The following is a 25924-nucleotide window of genomic DNA, read 5'->3' on the forward strand; positions in this document are numbered from 1 at the left end:
CATATCTTTCCATCCTTATCTTTCCATCCATTCCTAAATTTGTATTAACCAATCTATATCCATTAGTCCATCCATCCTTTCTTTCCATCCATATTTTTGCATTCTTCCATCCATCCATATCTTTCCATCAATCTATTCATTAATTTGTATTAGCCAATCTATATCCTTCCATCTATTCATCCCTTCTTATATTTCCATGCATCCTTATCTTTTCATTCATCCATGCTTACAGTATCTTTCCATCCATCCATTCTTGGCTTTCTACCCATCTGTATCTTTCCTTCTACATCCATCGTCTATATCTTACATCTTTATCTTTCCTTCCATCCATTTTTATTTTTTCCTCATCTTTCCTTCCATCCCTCCTTCCATTCTTATCTATCCATCCTAATATTTCCTTCCATCCATCTTTATCTTTTTTCCATCCATTTTGTATTAACCCATCTGTCCATCTCTCTTTTTTTAATCATTTTAAGACTATTGTTTAATGGCAACACTGAAAAATCTTGTTTAAAGATACAAATAATGTTATGAAATGTCTGATTGGGAAAAAAATGCTGATTGTAAGTTAGACTGTAAATCCCTACTGTCTGTAATATCACTGAATAGGTGTACATTTAGAAAAAGTATTAAAGGAAACCTGTTATACAAAGATCCCTTTTATGAAGGGTGTAAACACAGTTGTGTGGCAGCAGCGTGTGAATATAACCAGCTACTAATTGTAAAAAATTATAAATTCTCCTTTTTTTAATCACACTGGATAAAAACAGTCTGCAGAAACACTTCGACTTTTTCCCTTTGTACGTGTAATCAGAGGGGGAAAGCTCCGCCCATTAGTGACCATCTCTCCCTCATTAGCATAGTGTTAGCCTTGTTTTTGAATCTGCCACTATGCTGACACAGGCATTTGTAGCTCCGCCCTCTTTTGAAGAGCACAATCTCATTTGAATTTAAAGCGACAGTCACAAACAGCACAATTAGGATCAAAGACTAAAAGAGGGCAGTTTCAAAGAGTTATAAATCATTATCTGTGTGGTATTTTAAGCTGAAACTTCACACATCTAGGGACATCAGTTATTTTAGACCTTGTAAAAAGGGGCATAACAGGTCTCCTTTAATACTAGAGAGAAACTAACTCCGTGCAGAGCAATTAATTCCTGTAATCCTCAGTAAATGACTAAATCAAATACTACAGCTTGGTTATCTGCCGAAAAGTGTGAAATTTAGCAATTTATTATGTAATAATTGGCAGGTGAGTGCTGTAAGTGATTATTGTATTGTGAGTGTGTGGGATTTTTCACACCACGCTTAGCCCTGGCTTGTATTCAAGAGCTGTTAAGTCTTGTTTGCCAAAAATAATTGATAAATTGGTTAAAATCATGCAAACTATTGGACAGATTTTGTATAAAACAATGAAAACTGTGATGGCAAGTAACAGTTTGCTGCCTTTTATTGTTTGTAAGTGAAACTGGAGGAACGTTTATTCATTCACTTTATTCATCAGGGGTTGCCACAGTGGAATAAACCACCAATTATTCCAGCATATGTTTTACACATCGGATGCACTTCCAGTCGCAACCCAGTACTGGGAAAAACCCACACACTCTCATATTCACACACATACACGACGGCCAATTTAGTTTATTCAATTCCCCTATAGCGCATGTGTTTGGACTTTGGGGGAAACCGGAGGAAACTCACGCCAACACGGGGAGAACATGCAAACTCCACACAGAAATGCCAAATGACCCTGCTGGGACTCAGACCAGTGACCTTCTTTCTTTGAGGCGACAGTGCTAACCACTGTGCAGCCCCCTAAAAGGAAAGTGATGTTCGTAATAACCACTTAATTCGTAATTAGTACTTACGGTAATCTATTGGATTACTTTAAGATTAATCTTTAACATTATTTATAACGTCTGGACTATACATAGTTTTTTTTTTTTGTGCAGGGTAAATATTGTAGGTTAAAAAAAAAAAAAAAAAAAAAAAAAAGGAAAAAGTTTGGGAATCCTTGCATTTATATTTTTATATATATATATATATATATATATATATATATATATATATATATATATATTTATTTATTTACTTACATTTATACATCAATAGTGTCCCAACCATCTGAATGTCGCAGCAGAAATCAAAATTCATCAGACCAGGCAAAATTTTTCCAATCCTCTGTTGTCCAATTTTGGTGAGACTGCGAATTATAGCCTAATGCAGAAGCGTGAATCATAAAATAACTTACAAACGGATAAGTGAGAGAAACAATTATGACGAATCAGGTATAAATAATTTATTACGATTTGTATATGTAATTTTGTAATCCATAAATGTAACCGTAATCTGATGATGAGTGTTTTAAACTGTAATCTGATTACATTTTACTCAATTTTCTGATTATGTAATCCAAATGAAATGTAATCAGTTACTACCTGCAGCACTGATTTCAATACTATGCTTCAGAAAATATTGTATTACAATCTTAAATCAATTGTCCAATTCATCTTTATTTCTATAGCGCTTTTAAAATGTAGATTGTCAAAGCAGCTTAATATAGAAGTTCTAGTAAAGTCCAGTTTTTAGAATTTAGCTCAGTTCAGTGTGGTTTAATTTTCACTGCTAAACGTCCAAACACTGAAGAGCAAATCCATCGACGCACAGCTCCACAAGTCCCAAACCAAGCAAACCTGTGGCGACAGCGGCGAGGAACAAACTTCACCAATTGACAAAAGAAAAAAGCCCATAATAATTTAAGCCTATATTAATTTTAAAAATGCAAAAATAACATGGCACATAATTTTACATTAGTAATGTTAAAGTATAACTTATTTTGAGTGTTTTTTTTTTTATTAAGATAGTAATCTGCTACTTATTTACCCAACACTTTTTGTAAATAACTGTAATTAATACATCCCAAAGTGTAACTGTAAACTTAAAAGTATTATTATTATTTTTATTATTATTTGTTTATTGAAATTGAAATGCAACAATTGACGAGAACATGTTTTGGGATCTGACTAAAGCTGCGGTCACACTGCACTTTTCTCCCCATAGACTTCCATTCAAATGCAAGCTAGTGCAGCAAGTTTCGCAGTTCGCTGTGTTGGAAAGTTCAAGCTTGGTGAACTATGACCTGCGAAAGCGCATCGCGTGACTGTATGAGACCAATCTTAGATCAAAACGTGACCTCTCTGGACAGAAATGTAAAATGGAGCAATCGCTGACTTCTTACAATGTTTAATTCTGCCCCTTTTCCCATCGCCGTACAACAGAATTTCGCATGCACAAACTCTAGTGTGGTCGCAGCTTTAAACAGAGTTCACACAAAAAATGAACATTTATTCGCTATTTACTTGCCCTCAAGTGGTGTTATTTTGTTAAACATGAAATAAGATATTTTGAAATATGTTGGAGAAAACATGTTAAAATTGGAAACTGCGCTAATCATTGTCCTCCATAATAAGATAAACAAATACTGTGGGGGTCAGTGCTTACCAGTTTCATCTGCACATCCATGATGTGAATCCCCCGTTCCACCACATCCCAAAAACGCTCTATTGGATTGAGATATGGTAACTGTGGAGGCCATTTGAGTAGAGTGAACTCATTGTCATGTTCAAGAAACCAGTCTGAGATGATTCGTGCTTTATGACATGGTGCGTTATCCTGCTGGAAGTAGCCATCAGAAGATGGGTACACTGTGGTCATAAAGGGATGGACATGGTCAGCAACAATACTCAGGTAGGCTGTGGTGTTGACATGATGCTCAGTTGGTACTAATGAGCCCAAAGTGTGCCAAGAAAATATCCCAACACCATTACACAATCACCACCAGCCTGAACCGTTGATGCAAGGCAGGATGGATTCATGCTTTCATGTTGTTGATGCCAAATCCTGACCCGACCATCCGAATGTTGCAGCAGAAATCGAGACTCATCAGACCAAGCAATATTTTTCCAATCTTCTGTTGTCCAATTTTGGTGAACCTGTGCAAATTATAGCCTCAGTTTTCAGTTCTTAGCTGACACGAGTGGCACCTGGTGTGGTCTTCTGCTGCTGTAACCCATCCGCTTCAAGGTTGGACGTGTTGTGTGTTCAGATATGCTCTTCTGCAGACCTCGGTTGTATCGAGTGGTTATTTGATTTACTGTTGCTTTTCTATCAGCTGGAACCAGTCTAGCCATTCTCCTCTGACCTCCAGCATCAACAAGGTATTTGCACCCACAGACCTGCCACTCACTAGATATTTTCTCTTTTTCTGATCAACAACTATGTCACGTTCAAAGGCTCTTAAATCACCTTTCTTCTCCATTCTGATGCTCGGTTTGAACTGCAGCAGATAGTCTTGACCATGTTTACATGCCTAAATGCATTGAGCTGATTAGAAATTTGCGTTAACAAGCAGTTGGACAGGTGTCCCTAATAAAGAAGCCGGTGAGTGTATATATACACATTGTTTCTAAATATCATCTTCAACAGAAGTAACTCAGAAACGTTGACAAGTGAGGGGTGAGAGAACTGATGTTCAGGTTTTATCCCATTAAAAACACTATGGTTGCATAAGCCACATTAGAAGATTAGGTTTTATTATTTTAAAATAATTAACTAATATACCTCAGTGTTAAAGTCTGGAGTATATGCTGTTCTGCTTTTTTTATTGATACAAATAGAAAACAGAGTTGACATGTAAACCATATTTGTATACAATACCGAAAATTTCAATTACATATTGTTAATTGAAAAAAAGTACAAAGAGAAAGTAAGAAATAATAATGATTAAGAACATGAATATGAACTTGAGGGTAAGATGTTTAAGAGTAAATTGCAATATATACATTAAAGTTATCACAATTGTATTTAAATAATCACTCAAACAAAACAAAACCAGGATAATATGGTTTGCTATTGGTGAATTTACATTTGTGGATGCAGAATTGATCTTTTCTGCTGAGTCACTTTGAATAGTCGAAGTGTACTTGACGTAGGGAGGATAGAAGAGGGCGTTTCTGATTGGCTGTCTGCTTTCCCACGTGAGGCGGTAACTTTCATATGTCTGCAGTACACATCTGGAAGAGGTTACTCGTGCTCTTGTTTACTCTGAGGACGGTTTTAGAGTTTCACTCCAACCTGAAAATGTCTTTCATAAAGACTGAGGCAAAAAGCGACTTTTCTTATCACAACTTGCCGTACGGAGTGTTTTCGACGCCGGATAATGTAAGTAAACTGTTTATTAAAGACTCAGAATCACGGGACCGTTTGCTTGAGGTAAATTAAATAAGTTTATAATGCAATGATGGTGTGTTTAACCTTATGAAACAGCTTAAGTAACTTCGAGTATTTCACTTCAGCTGCAATCCTGTGTGGACACAGTTGGTTTCAAAGGTCACAGAGCACATTGAACATCTGCATACAGTATTTATAAATTATCATTAAAGTTTTATTGGTAAACATATCAACGATTACCGAAGCATATATCATACTTAAAACAGAAGATAATACAAAATATACAAAGTTTGTTATAATGATCATGTAAACTCTTTTGTTTTCACCAAATCTCAATAGAGAACTTGATCCATTCCTTTGTGTGATTTATTTGTCATAAAAAGCGTCATTTTGAAATTCATGCAAAGTTATTACATCAGTAAGATCAGTTCATATATAGTCTTTTTCTAAAACAGGTCAGACACAGAATCGGTGTTGCCATTGGAGACCAAATCTTGGACCTCAGTGTCATCAAGCATCTTTTCAAGGGACCGACTGTGCAGCCACACCAACATGTGTTTGAACAGGTGAGTTTCATCAAGTGCATCCCTTTCCCCAGTTCTGGTTATTTAACTGTTCATTCATTTATTTATTATTATGAGAGTTATAAATATCATACATCATTCCTTCCTTCAATTTCTTATTTTATTTGACTTTTTTTATTCCTTTGTCATTTTCTCTCCTTTTTAATTACTTTCTTAATTTTATCTAATATGTATTTAAGATGTAGTATTTATAAATAATAAATTATTATAACTAATGGCTTATTTTTATTCATTTCTTTTTTGTCTATTTATATTCATTTTTTTCTATTTTAATTATATTACTTTAATTTTCTAATATTCTCTTATTTTTGTTCTATTTCTTTTTTAATTTTTTTTCTGACATTTTTTATCAATTATTTTCTCAATTAATTTAATATGTATTATTTTTTTTAAATAAATGTAATTAATTATTATAATAAATGGCTTAATTTTATTCAGTTTTTTCTTTTCTTCCTATTTTATTATTTTTATTTAAAAAATATTTTAATTTTCTCCTTTTTAATTATTTTCTTAATTTTATTTAATATAGGTATTTATTTTAATAAATGTCAAAATTCTTATAATAAATTGCTTATTTTTATTCTGTTCTTTTTCTTTTACTATCATATTTTTATTGTTTCTTTTTCTTTTAATTCTCTTTCTTTTTGTAATTTTCTTCAATTTTTTCTTCTGTCATTTTCTCTACTTATAATTATTTATATACATATTTTAATATTTATTTAATATATCATTCATTATAATAAATGTAATTATTATAATAAATGGCTTATTTTTCAGTTTTTTCTTTCTATTCCATTTTTCTTTTCTTATTTTTATTCAGTTTCTTTTTATTCAAATTTTCTCTCCTTTTTAATTATTTAATTAATTTTATTTAATATATATTTATATTATATGTATTCTTCGCCTCACTACCGTTTACTCCCAAATGATTGTTATATCTAATAAATTTTTTTTCTCCCTCATCACAGCCCACTCTTAATGCATTTATGGCTCTGGGTTATGAAACGTGGAGAGAAGTGAGAAAGACCCTCCAGATGCTTCTGTCTGCGAATGAGCCCACGCTGCGGGATGACGTCAGTTTACGAAGCCGGTAAACGTCCCTCCCACATTAGGGTTATCTTTATTTATTAGAGTAATTCTTAATATAGTTTAATAATATGCACATATACTGCCTATAAGGAGGGCCAGACCGAATCTGTAAACTTTTATTTTGCTATTTCTGCACAGAATTTTGTGTAAAATATGTCTGGATTTATGCAAAATGATTTTGAGTGTATATAAGCTGAAAAAAGTAATAAATAAAAATAAAGTGTGCATGTGTATATATGCAAAACCTCTAAATGCCATCTGAAATTTTCCTCTAAAATGGGCATTTTTATCAGGATCCTGTGTGTAGGTTCCAGTATATCACATGTATGGCAAAAGAATGTCCTTTTCCTAGTCTTAAATATAAAATAACTCAACATAAACAAAGGAGGCTGAGAAAAATGTTCATCTTCGATGGAAATTTGAGATGGCACTTAGAGGTTTTTGCATCTGAACTCTTCATACATTTTATATATATATATATATATATATATATATATATATATATATATATATATATATATATATATATATATATATATATATATATATATATATATATAGCTTTTATTTTAGGTTTACAATGTAAATCCATAGAGAAGCATTATAACTATAATAATATAATAAATATAACTATAAAATATAACTGCAGTTATAAAAAATATAACTGTGCAAATTGTAATGTACATCTTCTAACCTTTTTGCATATTATTCAATAATATACAATAAATGGTCAGTAGTCAGCTCAGTGGTTAGCTCTGTAGAAGCTCGCTAGAAGGTCGCTAGTTCGAGTCCCGGCTGGGTCAGTTGGCATTTCTGTGTGGAGTTTGCATGTTCTCCCCGTGTTGGCATGGGTACAAGCCAAGGTGAAGCCAAGCGGTACAGGTGAAGTGAATGAACTAAATTGGCTGTAGTGTATGTGTGTGAATGAGTGTATGAATGTTTCCCAATATTTGCTTGCAGCTGTATGGGCATCCGCTGTGTAAAACACATGCTGGAATAGTTGGCGGTTCATTCCGCTGTGGCGACCCCTGATGAATGACTAAGCCGAAGGAAAATGAATGAATGAATATATATCTACGCACATTTAGACATTATTAAGTTAATAAATAGACTGAATGATGGGCTTAATACAATCGTGGTCCTATCTATAAGTTAAACCAGTACACATTATGCAGAATTTGCCCTCATTATTCATCCAAACATCTTAATTTTTTTTTTTTTACATACATTTTACAGTTTGTATGTATAGAATCATTAGTTTATAAAACATAACATAATATTTCTCATAGTACTTTGCATTTAATATAGTATTATTATTTTATTATACCATTCTTTATTATAATATAATTATATTTGATAATTTGCAGTTGTTAAATACATTTAATATATTTTTATTTTAATAATTGATTGATTTAAAAAAGGAACACAACCAATATAAAAGGGCAGAGTTCAAAGAGCAAACCGGTAGTTGTGGTGGGAATGAGACTGTCTAAGCATGGATAGAAAAAAACAATGTTAGAGGATGAGTGCAATGGGCAATTTATGAACTTGTGCCTCTCTCCATACTCGCCTTTCCTGAATCTGATTGAGTAGTTTCATGGAAAGTGTATGATGGACAACCCTGCACCGGAGTAAATCAGTTGCAAGTCGTGGATTTAGCCTGTGGCGACTTAAAGTAGGTGAGGAATCATGTCAGGGATTTATACGGCACACAGGAGGCCTCTTCACACATTGCATCAGCAGGGACAATATTGCTTGTGATGTAGACGAAGTGCTCTGGCATGACCCAGCCCAGACAAGAAGCAAGACAGACAAGAAGTAAATTGATCATGTTTCCTCCTTTTTTTTGTCCCTTTTAGTATTGTATACCGTAGTAAAGTGCATTGTAAAGCTGTATTGTACATGAACACATTGTATGGCCTGAACATTGAGATTAAAAATGTACTTCTTCCTGCGAACTATGTTTTGAACCATGTGTTTTCTGCTTTGTGTTGTGCTGTTTATTGCCTGCTTGATGGTGTATGTCATTTTGAACACTTTGTTTATGATTTGAGAGCAGTGCTTGATTTTGAACGCAGGTAAAACTGTTTTGAGTTTCATTTTGCAAGAAGAGTCTGAGGTTTTATAAATTTTGCTTGAAGATGAGCTTTTGTGTTTAACCTTTTACGAAAATGGAGCAAGGCTTAGAAATTGTGTTTTAGCAATCGAAAAAAACTGTAAAACTATTATGTTTAGAAATGTTGAAATGTGTCTGGTCACGCTTTATAATAACTAATCACTATGAATAATTTATTAAGCATTATAAAATAGTTAATTCATTATTTAAGCGTTAACTCTAATAGACGTTAGATGAAGTTTATGAAAACAGATACAAATGCTGTTTTCTTGACTTAAAAGCACATTTATAATGTGCTTAATAGTTGTATTTTTCATACTTTATTACTTTTTAATTGTTCATTATTAAATTCAGTATTGCATTATTTACAAACCTTTTGTATTTAAGAGTAGTTGGTGGCTTTTAGAATCATTCAGAATGAGTTAGTAAGCGATTTATTAAACTATTTAAACCAACATTTATATATTTTATTATTCAGGCATATAGTAATGGTTACTATGGATGTTAATAAAGTCCTTATTAACTCAACTTCATCCAGTTTTATGACCTAATCTAAAGTGAGGACTGTTTATGCTTTATAAATCCCTTATAAATGATAATTAAAGGCTTTGGAATCTTATCTAAAAATGAAATTACTGTAAAGTTTAAACATTGTTGAATAACAGGAGTGTCAAAATACAATTAGAAATTAACTAAAAAATTGGATAAAACAACAACAATGTATTAATTTAACAATATATAACAACGCAACATTTCAATGTTATTTAGTGATGGTTTAACTGTACAGTCATTTTATTTTAGTTAAGATCGCAAAGATTTATTTTTTATTTGAGACAGTATTTGTGTATCTTCAAATGAATAGAAATGAATAAAGTCATTTATTTCCTTTTTTTCCCCCGTTTAGAATATAACCAAACGTTTAATTGTCATTCATAAGGGATTTATAAAGCATAAATCGTCCTCACTTTAGATTAGGTCACACAACTGGATGAAGTTGAGTTAATAAAGCATTTTTTAACACACAAGTTAACTATTAGTATATGCTTGAATAATAAGATATATCAATGTTAATTAATTATTTACATTCTGAATTATCTTAAAAGAGCTCCAACTATTCTTAAATAACTAGTTTGTAAATAATGAAATACTTGCAATTAAAATGCAATTAAAAATAATTATTAACAAAGTATGAAAACGCAATTATTAAGCACATTATAAATGTGCTCACAGTATAAGTCGAGTACAGAATTGGTAGCTTCATTTATAAACTGTTTACTAACGTCTGTTACTGTTGAGTTAATACTTAACAAATATTGAACTAAATATTTGCTAATGCTTAATAAATGATTCATAGTGTGTAGTTATTATAAAGTGTTACTAAATACCTTCTCTCCATTAAACAGAGATTGGGGAAAAATAATAAAAATTTAACAGGACAGTTAATATTTCTGAATGTTTGTGACTGTATTTGTCTTTTCCAGGGCGTTTGTTCATCAGAGTTTAGCAGTGATGCATCTCCCAGCAGAAATAGGTATGTGTTACAATAAAACACCAGATATTTCCATATGACAAGTTCATATTTCATCTATAAACTGTTTTTCAGTTTTAAATCCGATGCTCAATATAGACAGCAAATCAATATGCCTTTTACAACCATTTTGATTTCCAATATCTGATATATTTCAGAATAAAACAGGGTATGCATCTGGACAGAAATGAAAAAGGCACAAATTATATATAAAGAGCTGGTTGAATTATGAAAAGTGGAGATATATATCAGAATTAGTCCAGAATTTGTGGTTTGAGCAAAGTGTCACCAGTATTAAAATTAAAAATCTTTTCTGATTTCTGCATTATATCGTTAGTATTTATTAATTAAATATGCTTGCCATGTCAGTAATCTTTATTGTTGACATGGCTTTAAATAAAACTATATATGATATGTGATGGTGAAACGATGGTGCAGTGGCTTGCGCTGTTGCCTCACAGCAAGAAGGTCGTTGGTTCGAGCCTCAGCTGGGTCAGTTGGCATTTCTGTGTGGAGTTTGCATGTTTTCCCCATGTTCACGTGGGTTTCGTCCGGGTGCTCCGGTTCCCCCACAAGTCCAAAGACATGTATTATAGGTGAATTGTCCGTAGTGTATGAGTGTGTATGGGTGTTTCCCAATGATGGGTTGCAGACGGAAGGGCATCCCCTGCGTAAAACATGTGCTGGATAAGTTGTCGGTTCATTCCGCTATGGCGACCCCGGGTTAATAAAGGGACTAAGCCGAAAAGCAAATGAATATGTGATTTGAGCAGCAAACTGTCTTATAGAAAGTCTGTAAATGCACTATATAAATATGCATTACTTGCTTATTGAATATATTAATCTGAAAGGATAAATGTGCATGGAATAAAGCATAAACAACACTTTAAACTTTTTAGACTTTAAAACAGTCCTGCAGAAGCACAGTTTATGGTTATTTTCCAGAATCACCACTAGAGGTCACTGTTCACTAATTATGGATGTCAGATGTCTTAAGTCAGGGGTAGGGAACCTATGGGTCGGGAGCCACATGTGGCTCTTTGACCATTAATACGTGGCTCTCCAGCTGTCTCTCTTCAATAACATTTAAAATTTTCGAAATCAGTTTCCTATTTCAATTCCCTTTATATTGTATTTTTTACAGCTAAATGAATAAGAACTCTGTTTACAATAAAAGGACGTTTCAACCAATGCGCATAGGTGGTGCTGTGGTTTAACTTGAATCACGACAACAATAAAGGGCAAGTTATATTTCTTACATTTCTGTGGTACATTTCTATGGTAACTTACATTTCTTCGGTAACCTTGCGCACGTATATTCAAACATTCATGGTGAAGGCGAAAAGAAAAAAAAATCTGTAAATTGTCCTTTCTTAATGCGTTGTTATGCGTCATATTTGTTAATTTTTGAGTTGTGCATAGACATAAAGGTTTTGTTTAGAAATAAATTAAGGTTTTGTTATATACACACCCCATATGGCTCTTTAAAAAATGCATTTGATAAAAACAATCTGAAATGGCTCTTTGCTGAAAAAAGGTTCCTGACGCCTGTCTTAAGTCTTTCTCGGGACATTACACCTGTGTTATTTGTGTATTACAGTTTTTCACAGTTGCTTTGCTGCATTTCTCTCAACACTCTTTACATTTGTTTAACAGTTAATGCATTTCTCAAAACAATTCGTACAAACTGCGAAACCTAGCTGATAACCTGCAAAAGTGTGTCACTTGCTCAAAATGGATAGCTCATTCCTCAAAAGCAAGTATTCATGTCAATGAAAGTGTCATCAAGATGAAAAGTCCTGCCACCATTGTTTATGAACAAGATAGTCAAATGGCTTTGTCATGTTTTCATTATGACAGTTTACTCAGTCAGATTTTGGTGACGCTTCCTGAAAATGCTCAAGACAGCACTATATACTATTTGCACAGCCATTTGAAAACTACAGTAAAGTTAGACATAACTGTATTTAGTGAGGTATCTGAGTACAAGACACTGAATCTGTGTGTTTCACATTTTTACTGCATTTGCTCTTTGCAATTCTAATTTATTCACAGCATTGTGCAAAAGAATCAATACACCCTTATTTACAACAAACATAAACTTCCTTTGGGTAGAGCTGAGCACAACTGTGAACAATATTGCAGTACATATTGGAACTGAACCTACAAAACACACAGGTCTGTAAATCATTCATGAAACTGTTCAATTTAGAAGACATTTTCAGGAAAAAAGGATTTTAAAAGTTTTATAATATTTGCTTGACAGATTTTGACCACTAGTTCAACATTTTTGTATGTAATGACTTAAGTAATGAAGCGAGGACTATTGGTTTTATATGGAATGACTATTCAGCATTCACATGTTTAGTTAATTTTGACTGACGTGACATAAGCAAATGATAATGTTAGAAAACAGAAGAGAGTTGTATGAAAGCAATTGATGATGTGCACATAGTTTTGAGAAATGCATTGACTGTTGTGCAAATGTAAACAGTGTTTTGAGAAATGCACCAAAGCCACTGAGAAAAACTGTAAGAATGTTTATTTCTGCTATTTATTTTTGAAATTGGCAAAAAATGTATACTAATTTATGCTTAGTTCTCCCGTAACATTAATATACTTAGTGTGAAAAAGTGTTTGACACCCTTAATGATTTCTTTTCTGTCTTTAAGCATGCCACACTTAATTTCAGATCACTTTTCGCGATGTAGTTTTGGGTTTTGTTCTTCCATAATAATAAAAATGTTCATTTTAAAACTGCATGATGTGTTTACTTGTGCTATCTTTGACTAATATTTACATTTGATTGCTGTTAAATTGTGACAAACATACTTGAAATAAGATATTAATGAGGGGGCAAACACTTTAGGTTGATGTATTATTTCAATTTTGAATAACAGTGTGTGAAAAACCGCAAGAAGGTCACTGGTTCGAGTCCCCGCTGGGTCAGTTGGCATTTCTGTGTGGAGTTTGCATACTCTCCCCGTGTTGGCATGGGTTTTCTCCGGGTGCTCCGGTTTTCCCCACAGTCCAAGGACATGTGGAATAGGTGAATTGAACAAACTAAATTGGCCGTAGTGTATGAGTGTGTGTGAATTTAAGAGTGTATGGGTGTTTCCCAGTACTGGGTTGTGGCTGAAAGGGTCATGCACTGGAATAGTTGGCGGTTCATTCTCCTGTGGTGACCCCTGATAATCAGGGACAGGAAAATGAATGAATAAAACCCAAAAATAGAAGTCTACAACAAATTGTGACTTCCACGGTTACCGTTTATTAACCTTTGTTTTCTGCTTTTGCTTTATTTTCCCCAACAGGCGACTACACGGACTTCTACTCTTCTCGAGATCACGCCACCAATGTTGGAATAATGTTCCGTGGAAAAGAAAATGCCTTGATGCCCAACTGGTACGTGACAGGCCATTAATAATATTCCTCACATTCTTAAAGGGAGAGATCACCCAAAACTGAATATTCTGTCGTCATTTACTCTTGATTCAAATCTTTCTGAGTTTCTTTCTTCTGTTGAACACAAAAGAAGATATTTGAAGAATGTTGGAAACCTGTAACCATTGACTCTTATAGTATTTGTTTTCCCTACTATGGAAGTCAATGGTTACCGATTTTCAGCTTTTGTTCAAAATATCTTCTTTTGTGTTCAATAGAAGAAAGTCATAAAGGAGATATTTTAAAGAATGTTTGAAACCTGTCACCATTGACTTCCATAGTATTTATTTTCCCTACTATGGAAGTCAATAGTTACAGGTTTTCAGCTTTTGTTCAAAATATCTTCTTTTGTGTTTAATAGAAGAAAGTCATAAAGGAGATATTTTAAAGAATGTTGGAAGCCGGTAACCATTGACTCTCATAGTATTTATTTTCCCTACTATGGAAGTCAGTGGTTCAGGTTTTCAGTTTTGTTCAAAATATCTTCTTTAGTGATGTTCTGCTTTGGGTTGTAGGTTTTTCTGCACTTGTTTACAAAATTCAGCTCTTGTTTGTGTGCAATACATATTGAAAAGACACTTAAATGGGATAGTTCACACAAAATGAAATTCTGTCATCATTTACTGACCCTTTACTTGGTCCCAACCATTATGCGTTTCTTTCCCATGTTAAACACAAAATAAGATATTTTGAAGAATGTTGGAAGTCGGTAACCATTGACTCTCATAGTATTTATTTTCCCTACTATGGAAGTCAGTGGTTACAGGTTTTCAATTAAAAAAATATCTTCTCTAGTGTTGTTCTGATGTTCTGCTTTTGGGTTTTAGGTTTTTCTGCACTTGTTTATAAATTCGGCTCTTGTTTGGGTGCAATACATTTAAAAAGAGTCACTTAAATGAAAATTTGCCCAAAATGAAAGTCATCATTTACTCTTGTTCCAAACCTTTATGCATTTCTTTCTTCTGTCAAACAGAAAAGGTATTTTGAAGAATGTTGTAAACCGGTAGCCATTGACTCCCATAGTATTTGTTTTCTCTACTATGGAAGTCAATGGTTACAGGTTTTCAGCTTTTGTTCAAAATATCTTCTATTGTGTTCAATAGAAGAAAGTCATAAAGGAGATATTTTAAAGAATATTTGAACCCTGTCACCATTGACTTCCATAGTATTTATTTTCCCTACTATGGAAGTCAATGGTTACAGGTTTTCAGATTTTTTTTAAATATCTTCTTCTTTGGTGTTGTTCTGATGTTCTGCTTTTGTGTTTTAGGTTTTTCTGCACTTGTTTATAAGTTTGGCTTTTGTTTGGGTGCAATACATTTAAAAAGAGTCACTTAAATGAGTAGTTCACCCAAAAATGACATTCTGTCATCATTTACTGACCCTTTACTTGGTCCCAACCATTATGCATTTCTTTCCCGTTAAACACAAAATAAGATATTTTGAAGAATGTTGGAAGCCGGTTACCATTGACTCCCATAGTATTTATTTTCCCTACAATGTAAGTCAGTGGTTACAGGTTTTCAGCTTTCTTTAAAATATCATCTTTAGTTTTGTTCTGATGTTCTGCTTTTGTGTTTTAGGTTTTTCTGCACTTCTTTATAAGTTTGGCTTTTGTTTGGGTGCAATACATTTAAAAAGAGTCACTTAAATGGGTAGTTCACCCAAAAAATACATTCTGTCATCATTTACTCTTGTTCCAAACCTTTATTCTTTTCTTTCTTCTATCAAACAAAGAAGAAGGTATTTTGAAGAATGTACACCGGTAGCCATTGAATCCCATAGTATTTATTTTCCCTACTATGGCAGTCAAAGGTTAAAGGTTTTCAGCTTTGTTCAAAATATCTTCTTTTGTGTTTAACAGAAGAAAGAAATGCATAAAGGTATAGAACAAGAGTAAATGATGACAGATTTTTCAGTTTTTGGTGAACTGTCCCTTTAAGAGCTTGGAGGATAAGAGGATATTTTGTAACCATTGACTCCCATAGTATTTAATTTCCCTACTATGGAAGTCAGTGGTTCAGCTTTTCAGCTTTGTTCAAAATATCTTCTTTAGTGTTGTTCTGCTTTGGGTTGTAGGTTTTTCTGCACTTGTTTACAAAATTCAGCTCTTGTTTGTGTGCAATACATATTGAAAAGTCACTTAAATGGGTAGTTCACCCAAAAATGAAATTCTGTCATCATTTACTGACCCTTTACTTGGTCCCAACCATTATGCATTTCTTTCCCATGTTAAACACAAAATAAGATATTTTGAAGAATGTTGGAAGCTGGTAACCATTGACTCCCATAGTATTTATTTTCCTACTATGGAAGTCAGTGGTTACAGGTTTTCAGCTTTCTTTAAAATATCATCTTTAGTGTTGTTCTGATGTTCTGCTTTTGGGTTTTAGGTTTCTCTGCACTTGTTTATAAATACGGCTCTTGTTTGGGTGCAATACATTGAAAAAGAGTCACTTAAATGAAAATTTTGCCCAAAAATGAAAGTCATCATTTACTCTTGTTCCAAACCTTTATGCGTTTCTTTCTTCTGTCAAACAGAGAAGGTATTTTGAAGAATGTTGTAAACCGGTAGCCATTGACTCCCATAGTATTTGTTTTCCCTACTATGGAAGTCAATGGTTACAGGTTTTCAGCTGTGTTCAAAACATCATCTTTTTTTGTTCAACAGAAGAAGGAAACTTAAATAATTCTGTCATCATTTTTTAGAAGATATTTTGAAGAATGTTGGAAACCTGTAACCATTGACTCCCATAATATTTATTTTTATGGAAGTCAATAGTTACAGGTTTTGAGCTTTCTTTAAAATATCATCTTTTGTGTTCAACAGAAAAAACAAAACTCATAAAGGTTTAAAGCCACTTGAGGATGGAGTAAAAGGTGAATAAATTTGGGGTGAACTATCCCTTTAAACACTAACATCTGAACTGACGCTGTAAACACAATCACATCATCACCCGCCACAAAAATGCTGACTTCATATTTCACACTTGTTTTTGAGTTTGCAACTGTATGCGTTGGAGTTTTAAAGACCCCACAAAAGTTCCTGTACGTTATCCCCCATAAAAACCCTCTTCTCTCCAGTCGTACGCCTGTCAGGCTAAATAATGCACCTGCATGTTTTCTAGCGCTCTGTGAAAAAGTCTTTTAGCAGTAACTCTTCCCTCCAAAACAGAACTGTATTTCTTGTCACATTTTTGGCATTCGAGGCCCAGACAGGGAGTCATTCGCCTGAAGACAGAACAAGGACTCGTGTGGAAAATAGAGGGAGTTTTTTTCCCCTTTTTTTTAATTGAATTTCACCTTTAAGTTCCCCTCGGCTCAGTCAATCTGTCATGCCGGGCTTTTTCCTACACATGTCAGTTCTTCAGGAAAGAAATGAGAGAATTAGTCTGGAGGAAAATCTGTAGTTTGATTTACATGCGGTTTGAAGCCGCTGGGGTTTTGTGCTCTAGGTGAGTTCTGGGGGAGGATTTAAATGTGAAATGTTTAAGAAACAGGTCACCCAGTAGTGTAAATTCAATCAGTACTTGCTGACTATCATGTCTCTCCAAACCTGTTTGCAGGGCCAGAATAAGAACGCATTGGGCCCTGGGGCTATACCAAATTCAAGGGCCCCCTTAAATTTTTGTACGGATATATACAGTTGAAGTCAGAGTTATTCGCCCCCCCTGTTTTTTTTTTCCCCAATTTCTGTTTAACGGAGCAGATTTTTTCAACACATTTCTAATCATAATAGTTTTAATAACTCATTTCTAATAACTGATTTATTTTATCTTTGCCATGATGACAGTAAATAATATTTGACAAGATATTTTTCAAGACAGTGTTAGGGTTGGGGTTTGGCCATGATGACAATACATAATATTTTACTAAATATTTTTTCCAAGACACTTCTATACAGCTTAAAGTGACATTTAAAGACGTAACTAGGTTAATTAGGTTAACTAGACAGGTTAGGGTAATTAGGCAACTTATTGTATAACGATGGTTTGTTCTGTAGACAGTCGGAAAAAAATGTAGCTTAAAGGGGCTAATAATATAGAGCTTAAAATGGTTAATAAAAACTTAAAACTGCTTTTATTCTAGCCAAAATAAAACAAATAAGACTTTCTCCAGAGGAAAAAATATTATCAGACATACTGTGAAAATTTTCTTGCTCTGTTAAACAACATTTGGGGTTGGGGAAAAAAAAACAATTCAAAGGGGGGTTAATAATTCTGACTTCAACTGTGTGTGTGTATATGTTTGTGTGTATATATGTGTATATATATATTATTTTTTTATTATTATTATTAAGAATTTACTAATTAATATCATCTAATATTCCACCATTTGATTTTATTTGATTATATATATATATTTATCTATATATATAATAATAATAATTTCAATTTTATTAAAATAGGCCTGCAAGTAGGCTATACAAAATTAAGCAATGACATAATCTGAACTTTAAAGATAAAACAGGCTGCAAAAATCTGCAAAACAAAAAACATTTGCAATACTTCCTATATTAGTGCTTTATAATAAATACTTTAAATTGGGGTTTACATTTAAAAACTTTCTTTCGAACGTTTCCAGACCATAAATCCCTAATGATAGGATATATTTAAAATCCAAGCTTCTAATATCCAAAATGTTGTGGTCTTCTGAGTTACAGAAGGCTAGCATCCTTATTTTATTTATTTAATTTTTGCATCAGATATATTGTCTGAATAAAGCCAGTGCCAATATTTCATTCCTCCATATTATTTCTGTCGTTTTCATAAAAGGGGCAAAATAAACAGCACTGTTGAACTCACAACAAAAGTTCACGCACTGTCTTGGTTATATTGTATGATTTAAGGATTGTGTGGGCGCATGCCATTTTTTGAGTCCAGCTGTAACCGCTGTGCGGCCGAGACATTGCTTTAGCTATAAGTCCGTTCAGCATGTTTCCGCCTATCTCAGCTTCTGTTACTACATGTACAAGTGTATCAATGATGAAGACTGTTTGAACTTTATTTTTTGTTCTACGACGAGCTTGGTTAGCCTACCTTTGACTGGACGGTTCTTGCGGTAGTGCCGAAATAATGAACTGTCCTGGGAAAAATGGCAGACATAAACAGGGCTATTGAATATTCTGATTGAGCTACAACCACTCCGAGCCCCAGTTTAGCTCTGTTTTTGAACAGCAGCGAACCGAAAGGAATACTTCACATTATCGACTAGAGAAAGCATATGCAAAGAGGTGTTTCCTGCTTCAAAGCGCAAATTAATTCTGCAGCCAATCAAGGGTCCCCTTCTCCCGTGGGCCCTGGGGCTTCAGCCCCACCTAGCTCTGATGTTAACCCGGCCCTGCCTGTATGTGGTAATTTTTTGCATTAAAGGTAGGGGAGCTGTTTTGCCCCTTTTTACAAGGTCTAAAATAAGTCTCTGGTGTCCCTAGAGGACAGAAATAATGTTTTATAACTCTTTGAAACTGACCCCTTGATCCTAATTGTGCCGTTTTGGTGACTGTCGCTTTAAATTCAAATGAGATTGTACTTTTTCAAAAGAGGGTGGAGCTACAAATGCCTGTGTGTCAGCATATAGTGGCTGATTCAAAAACAAGACTAACCTCCTATGCTAATGAGGGAGAGTTGGTCACTAATGGGCGGGGCTTTCCCCCTCTGATGTCACGTACAAAGGGAGAACATCAATCAAAGTGTTTCTGCAGACTGTTTTTATTGTCTGAATATAAAGCATAAAATTAATACATTTTTACCATTAGAAGCTGGTTATATTCACACACTGCTGCCACACAGCGGTTTAAACCTGTTATAAATATGATATATTTTTTTTTAGCCTTTTGGTATTGAAGAACTGATCTCAGACGTGTCATATTTCAGAAATAGAAAATTATTCAAGTAGTTGTTTTTTCATATAAATCCAATAGAGTAAACGCACTGTAGTACACAAAATTTGAAAAAATACTTTCACATTTTTTTTTAATACTTGCCTGTAGATACCGGCTCACTGATGAATGCAGTTTATATACAGAAGGACATCAGGAGTATTCTAGTGGATTTCCATTTCAGAATTGTCACATTGTATATTTAAATTAAAGTATTATGCTTAATAGAAATGATGTCTTTTTAGATGTTAATAATAAACTAAGGGTATTTTGACATATAATAGTTTAGTGTGTGAGAAAGAGAGCATAGACTGTAAAAGATATGGGCGTAGTATCCGTGACGGTAAATGCAAGACTATTGATGAAATCCAGGCATAGCACTGTATGACAATGTTTCAGATGACTGTTCTAGATCCTACAGCTAATCAATCTGTCAGATTCTGGAGTGTATTAAAGGTCTAAAGAAAAATATAAATGATAAATTATCTTAAAACAAATACATTAATAGAGATGGTGTATAAGTATATAATTTCACTAACCTGGGAAACGGAGGCCATGTGAATTGTTTGTGAGCACAGTTAAGTGCACACAGTATGCCATATCATCTGATAATTGTAGGAAATAATTTCAAAAGGCAATCGACCGTGTAAAGTCACATAAAACAACACAAAAATAAGATGTAATCGTCGAGTTCAGTGGCTAATCAGCCGGAATCAGCTGAGGTGACACCTTTAATTATGCAGACTTAATATAACCTAATAAAAAGTAAACGGATGAGTTATAAAAAAAATTCACCCCCTCACAGTTGTCATGAAGGGTAATAATAGCTATATGAACCAAAATCGTTCTTTATACCAGGCTGTAAACATCTTTTTTCTGCTGTAAAGTTGGCCGTTTTAAAAGTGGGGTCAATAGAAATTTGCTCTTTTGGAGCCAGGACAAGCAGAATTTCGATGAATTGTAGTTTCAGTTACTTCCGTATTTACTTCAACGAGGGACAGCAGGAGGTTGCCGCTTGAAAGAAACACTGAAAACCAAATATCACTGCAATTGATTATGCATTGTGCATACTTCCAGTGAAAAGAAGTGAAAAAATATTGTACAGTAAAAGAAAAATATTAACAATAAAAAAATTATTTACCTGTCGGAGAGGAAGAAATAATCAAAGAAATAAATATAACAAAACCCACTAACTGTATTAAACTAAACATCAAAAGAAAAGCATGAAAAGAAACGTCGTCAAATTATCAGATGTCTTAACTAAACTACTTTAACTAAAAAACAAAGCAGCACTCTACTGAACCTAAGGGAATAAAACAAAAATGAATCTCTGCATAGTATATGTATATACTATGCAACTTGCTCACTTCTACACTCTCTCTGAGGTGATACTCAAACAAGTATCATTTAACTGGACGAGTTCACAAGCAAACACATTGCAATCTTAAAAGACTTTAGACAAGAGCATTAATCACAAAAGAAACAAAACCACATTCTCTAAGACTAGTCCTCGCAAGAGCGACTGTCCACACAGAGACCCACAGAAAGAGTGAGAGCGAAAGTGCGAGGGAGAGAGAGATCGCCATTAAAGTTTGGGCTGGCTTTTTAAATGCTATGCCAACCAGCGGTTGGTGGTGCAAACTTTGCATCAGCGATCAAGTCATCAGCACGGATTGCGGATCCTCCAAAGCCGTTCGTACCTGTAACGTGTGTAAAATGACACGCCCACATACATGCGTAACCCCAAAGTACATTCTGCAGGCGAAGGTAACAGAAATATATAGTAAGAGTTCAGAAAAAAAACCTCTATAAGTGCCATCTGAAACTTCCATAGAAAATGGACATTTTTTTTAAAGCCTCACATTTTTTAAAGCACTCACTCTGGTCCCCCGGGCTCTGCGATTGGTTGGGGAAATTCCAAATCAAACCAAAACAAACAATTACAATTGGCTTAAAATTGGCAAGCAAAATTCAGGAGATTGCAACCTGCAGAAGTTTTAAAAAAATAAGTTTGAAAAAACAATGTATATTGGATATTATTATTTACTATAGTATATACAGTTGGTGGGAAAAATATAGCAACAGAGTGACAGAATAGCAACACACAAAAAAAAAAAACATCACACAGCTAATGCAACACAAGAGTGGCTCAAGAAGAAGCACGTTTACAGTTCTGGAGTGGCCAAGCCAGTCTTCTGACCTTAATCCTATAGAAAATCTGTAGAAGGAGCTGAAAGTTGGAGTTTTTTATATATATATATATATATATATATATATATATATATATATATAAGAGTGTATATATATATATACGTGTGTATATATATATATATATATATATATATATATATATATATATATATATATATATATATATATATATATATATATATATATATATATATATATATATATATATACACTGCACGTATAATGTAAGTATGTGTGTATATAATACTGTGTGTATACTGTATGTAATGTAATGTAGATGTAATGTTGAGTTTACATGATTTAGAGATTTCGGTATATATTAGTGAGATATCTATTGTGTATAAATGCATTGTTTACCCAAAAAGAGGCTTTTTTTAATGTATTGAAAAAAGTTTTTGTTTATACAGTGATAATCAATTGTGTCCACTGTTCTGTAGAGCAAAGAAAGTTCTATAGATTTTCATTGTAGGCATAAACAATGTCAGACGTGACTTTTTTTTTGGACGTGAAAATATCCCAATTCAAAGCACTCAGAGAGGGTAATGGTGTGTTGTGATAAAGAAAATGAGGTGTTATTGTGGTGCCCTGCAGGCTGAGGCTGCCGGTGGGCTATCATGGCAGAGCTTCATCTGTGCTGGTTTCTGGGACGGCGATCAGAAGACCTCAAGGACAGATGAGGCCAGACGCTGGTAAACAAACATGCACAGACTAGTTAACAACCCTGAAAAAAGATTCATTGGATTTACTACTTTTTTAAGGTAAGTGGTTGCAAACAATTTATATGGGCTGAATTTAAAACTTAGTTTGTTTGTTTACATTCAGCCCATATAAATGGTTTTCAACCACTTACCTTAAAACAAAGTTAGTAAATCCAATGAATCTTTTTTTCAGTAAAGAGTTATTAACCTTGAAACTGGCTTAGAGTTTGCTAACATAAACATATAACATCAACCAACAATGAACACTTATTTTGAAGTATTTCTTATTCACTTAAAGGGATAGTTCACCCAAAAATGAAAATTTACTTGCCGTTTACTCTTCCTCGGGTGGTTCTTTAACTTAAAAAGTTTCTTTATTTTGTTGGACACCAAAAGAAGATAGTTTGAAGAAAGATGACAACCTGCAAACATTGCCTTTTCAATTCAAGTTTATTTGTATAGAGTTTTTCCACAATAGTTACTGTTTCAAAGCAGCTTTAGAAAAGGATCACATTATTGCATTACAATCAAAATCAAAAAAAGTTAAGGTTGTTAGTTAATATAACTCTATTAGTTGCTAATAACTTTAACTAACTAACTAAAACTAATAGCTTTTTACAGTTAAAGTTACTATAGTATATGAACATAGTAACATATGAACATTAACCTTTATATATATTGTATATTAGTGATGTCTATGTAATAATGTTATAATAAAAAATACTATGGAAGTCTTAAAGGGATATTTCACCCCTAAATGAAAATGTACTCACTATTTATTCTCCCTCAAGTGGTTTCAAACCTTTAACCTTTATGAGCTTCTTTCTTCTATTAAACACCAAATAAGATATTTTGAAGAAAGATGAAAACCTGTAACCATTGACTTTTATTGTTGGAAAAACAAATACTATTGAAGTAAATGGTTACCGGTTTCCAACATTCTTCAAAGTATCTTCTTTTGTGTTCAACAGAAAACAAAAATTAACTCTTACAGGTTTGGAACAAAGCAAAGGGTTAGTTCAGTTTCAGTTTTGAGTGAACTATCCTTTTAATATTTGACATTTGCTTTTATGCATTACAGATATCATAGCAGTGATTAATGACTTAGTAATGGGGCAGTTTTGATATTTTCCCTTACAGTAAATGATTGGTCAGCAAACCCACTGTGTTTGTTATTACAGAGCTGATCTGGCACGTCTTTAACTGAGGGATATAAATATAGTGCAAACTCAGCCTGTAATGAAGCCTATCCATCAAAACAGCTGTAAATCTGTTTGTCATAGCTATATTTCTCTTCTTTTTCTTTTTCAGCTCAGCCACCCATCTTTGGACCTAGCAAGCAGCTGGATATTGAGTTGGAGATGGTGAGTTAATATACAGTTGAGGTCAGAATTATTAGCCCTCCTGAATTATTAGCCTAACCCCCCCCCCCCTTTGGTATATTTTTTCCTAATTTGTTTAACAGAAAGATTTTCTAATCATAACAGTTTTAGATAATTTCTAATAAATTTATTTTATCTTCGTCATGATGAAAGTACAAAGTTGGCGGTTCATTCCACTGTGGCGACCCCTGATTAATTAAGGGACTAAGCCGAAAAGAAAATGAATGATGACTATATAATATTTGTCCTAGATATTTTTCAAGATACGAGTATTCAGCTTAAAGTGACATTTAAAGGCTTAACTAGCTTAATTAGTATAATATATATTTTCCAATATTGTGCGGCCGTAGTATGGATTCTGGATGATGAATGTTTATAGTGATATTTGTCTTTCAGGCATTCTTCGTAGGAAAGGGAAATAAGTTGGGAGAGCCCATCCCGGTGGAGAAAGCTCATGAACACATCTTCGGCATGGTGCTAATGAATGACTGGAGTGGTGAGATCCAACTTATCATTCTGTTTTCTGTCCCAATGATCTTCTGTTTTAGTATTTGTAAGCAATGCACCAACCTGGCACCTTTTTTTAAGACCCAGTACGAGTACAGAATTTTTTTTCTTGTACTTGCCAATACCTATACCTGTCTCTGGGATTTGACAAATAATGACTCGGTGAGACCAATTATTTTAGAACAGCTTCTTTGCAAAATTCACAGTGCAATTTAATTAATAAATCAATGCATAAATGCATGCATGCACACATAAATAAATAAATAAATAAATAAATAAATAAATAAAATAAATAAATAAATAAATAAATAAATAAGTAAATAAATAAATAAATAAATAAATAAATAGATAGACTTAATTTTTTACCAAAATATAAATCTTAGCAGTTGTGTAAATAACATTGTGCTGTTTTTTTTTCTGTATTATTAATCTTCTGCAGTATTATTTATTAGGGATGCACTGATAAATTTTTTTTTAAAGACTGAGTGTGAGTACTGAGATATATATATTATTTTATTTTATTTTTTTATTTATTTATTTATTACTTTTTTTTTTACTTGACCTTGCCAATACCTATACTTTCTTTAGGATTTTTCAAGTAATGACTCAGTGAGACCAATTATTTTACAACAGGTTCTTTGTAAAACTTACAACATAAAATAATTAATGAATGAATGCATAAATAAATATGTCCAAATATTAATAAATAAATAAGTAAATAAACGCTTGTTTAAATGAATGCATAAATAAATAAATGCATAAATAAGTGCATAAATAAATAAATGCATGAATAAGTGCATAAATAAATAAATGCGTGGATAAATGAATGCATAAATAAATGAATGCATAAATAAATACATAAAAAAATTCTGAAATTATTTAATTAATGCATGAATAAATGTAAATAAAAAGAATAAATGTAATAAAAGTAAATTTTTTAATTGCGTAAATAAGTAAATGCATGAATAAATAGTAAATTAATAAATGTATAAATAAATAAATAAATCAAACAATCAATTTGTCTATCAATCCATCTATTTAAAATAGACTTTTTTTTCCAAATATAAATGTTATCAGTTGTATAAATAACATATTGTGCTGTTTGTTTGTTTTTTTGTCCCAAATGATCTTCTGTATTATTATTATTTATTAGGGATGCACTGATACCATGTTTTTAATGACCGAGTATGAGTACTGATAGTACTTTCTTTAGGATTTTTCAAGCAATGACTCATTGAGACCAATTCTTTTAGAACAG

General features: G+C 33.1%; 1 protein-coding gene across 1 annotated transcript in view; it reads left to right on the top strand.

Moving 5' to 3' along the window:
• Positions 1–5040: 5040 nt before the first annotated feature.
• fah (fumarylacetoacetate hydrolase (fumarylacetoacetase)) overlaps positions 5041–25924 on the top strand; it is a 44723-nt gene continuing 23839 nt past the window's right edge. The window contains exons 1-8 of the mRNA XM_056462602.1: positions 5041–5220; positions 5685–5795; positions 6782–6903; positions 10500–10549; positions 13861–13951; positions 22671–22768; positions 24089–24141; positions 24556–24655. Coding sequence (XP_056318577.1) covers positions 5056–5220; positions 5685–5795; positions 6782–6903; positions 10500–10549; positions 13861–13951; positions 22671–22768; positions 24089–24141; positions 24556–24655 — 790 coding nt within the window. The 5' untranslated portion in view covers positions 5041–5055. The remainder of the gene's footprint in view (positions 5221–5684; positions 5796–6781; positions 6904–10499; positions 10550–13860; positions 13952–22670; positions 22769–24088; positions 24142–24555; positions 24656–25924) is intronic.

The sequence above is a fragment of the Danio aesculapii genome, chromosome 7 (genome assembly GCF_903798145.1).
Source record: "Danio aesculapii chromosome 7, fDanAes4.1, whole genome shotgun sequence".
In the NCBI taxonomy this organism is placed as follows: domain Eukaryota; kingdom Metazoa; phylum Chordata; class Actinopteri; order Cypriniformes; family Danionidae; genus Danio; species Danio aesculapii.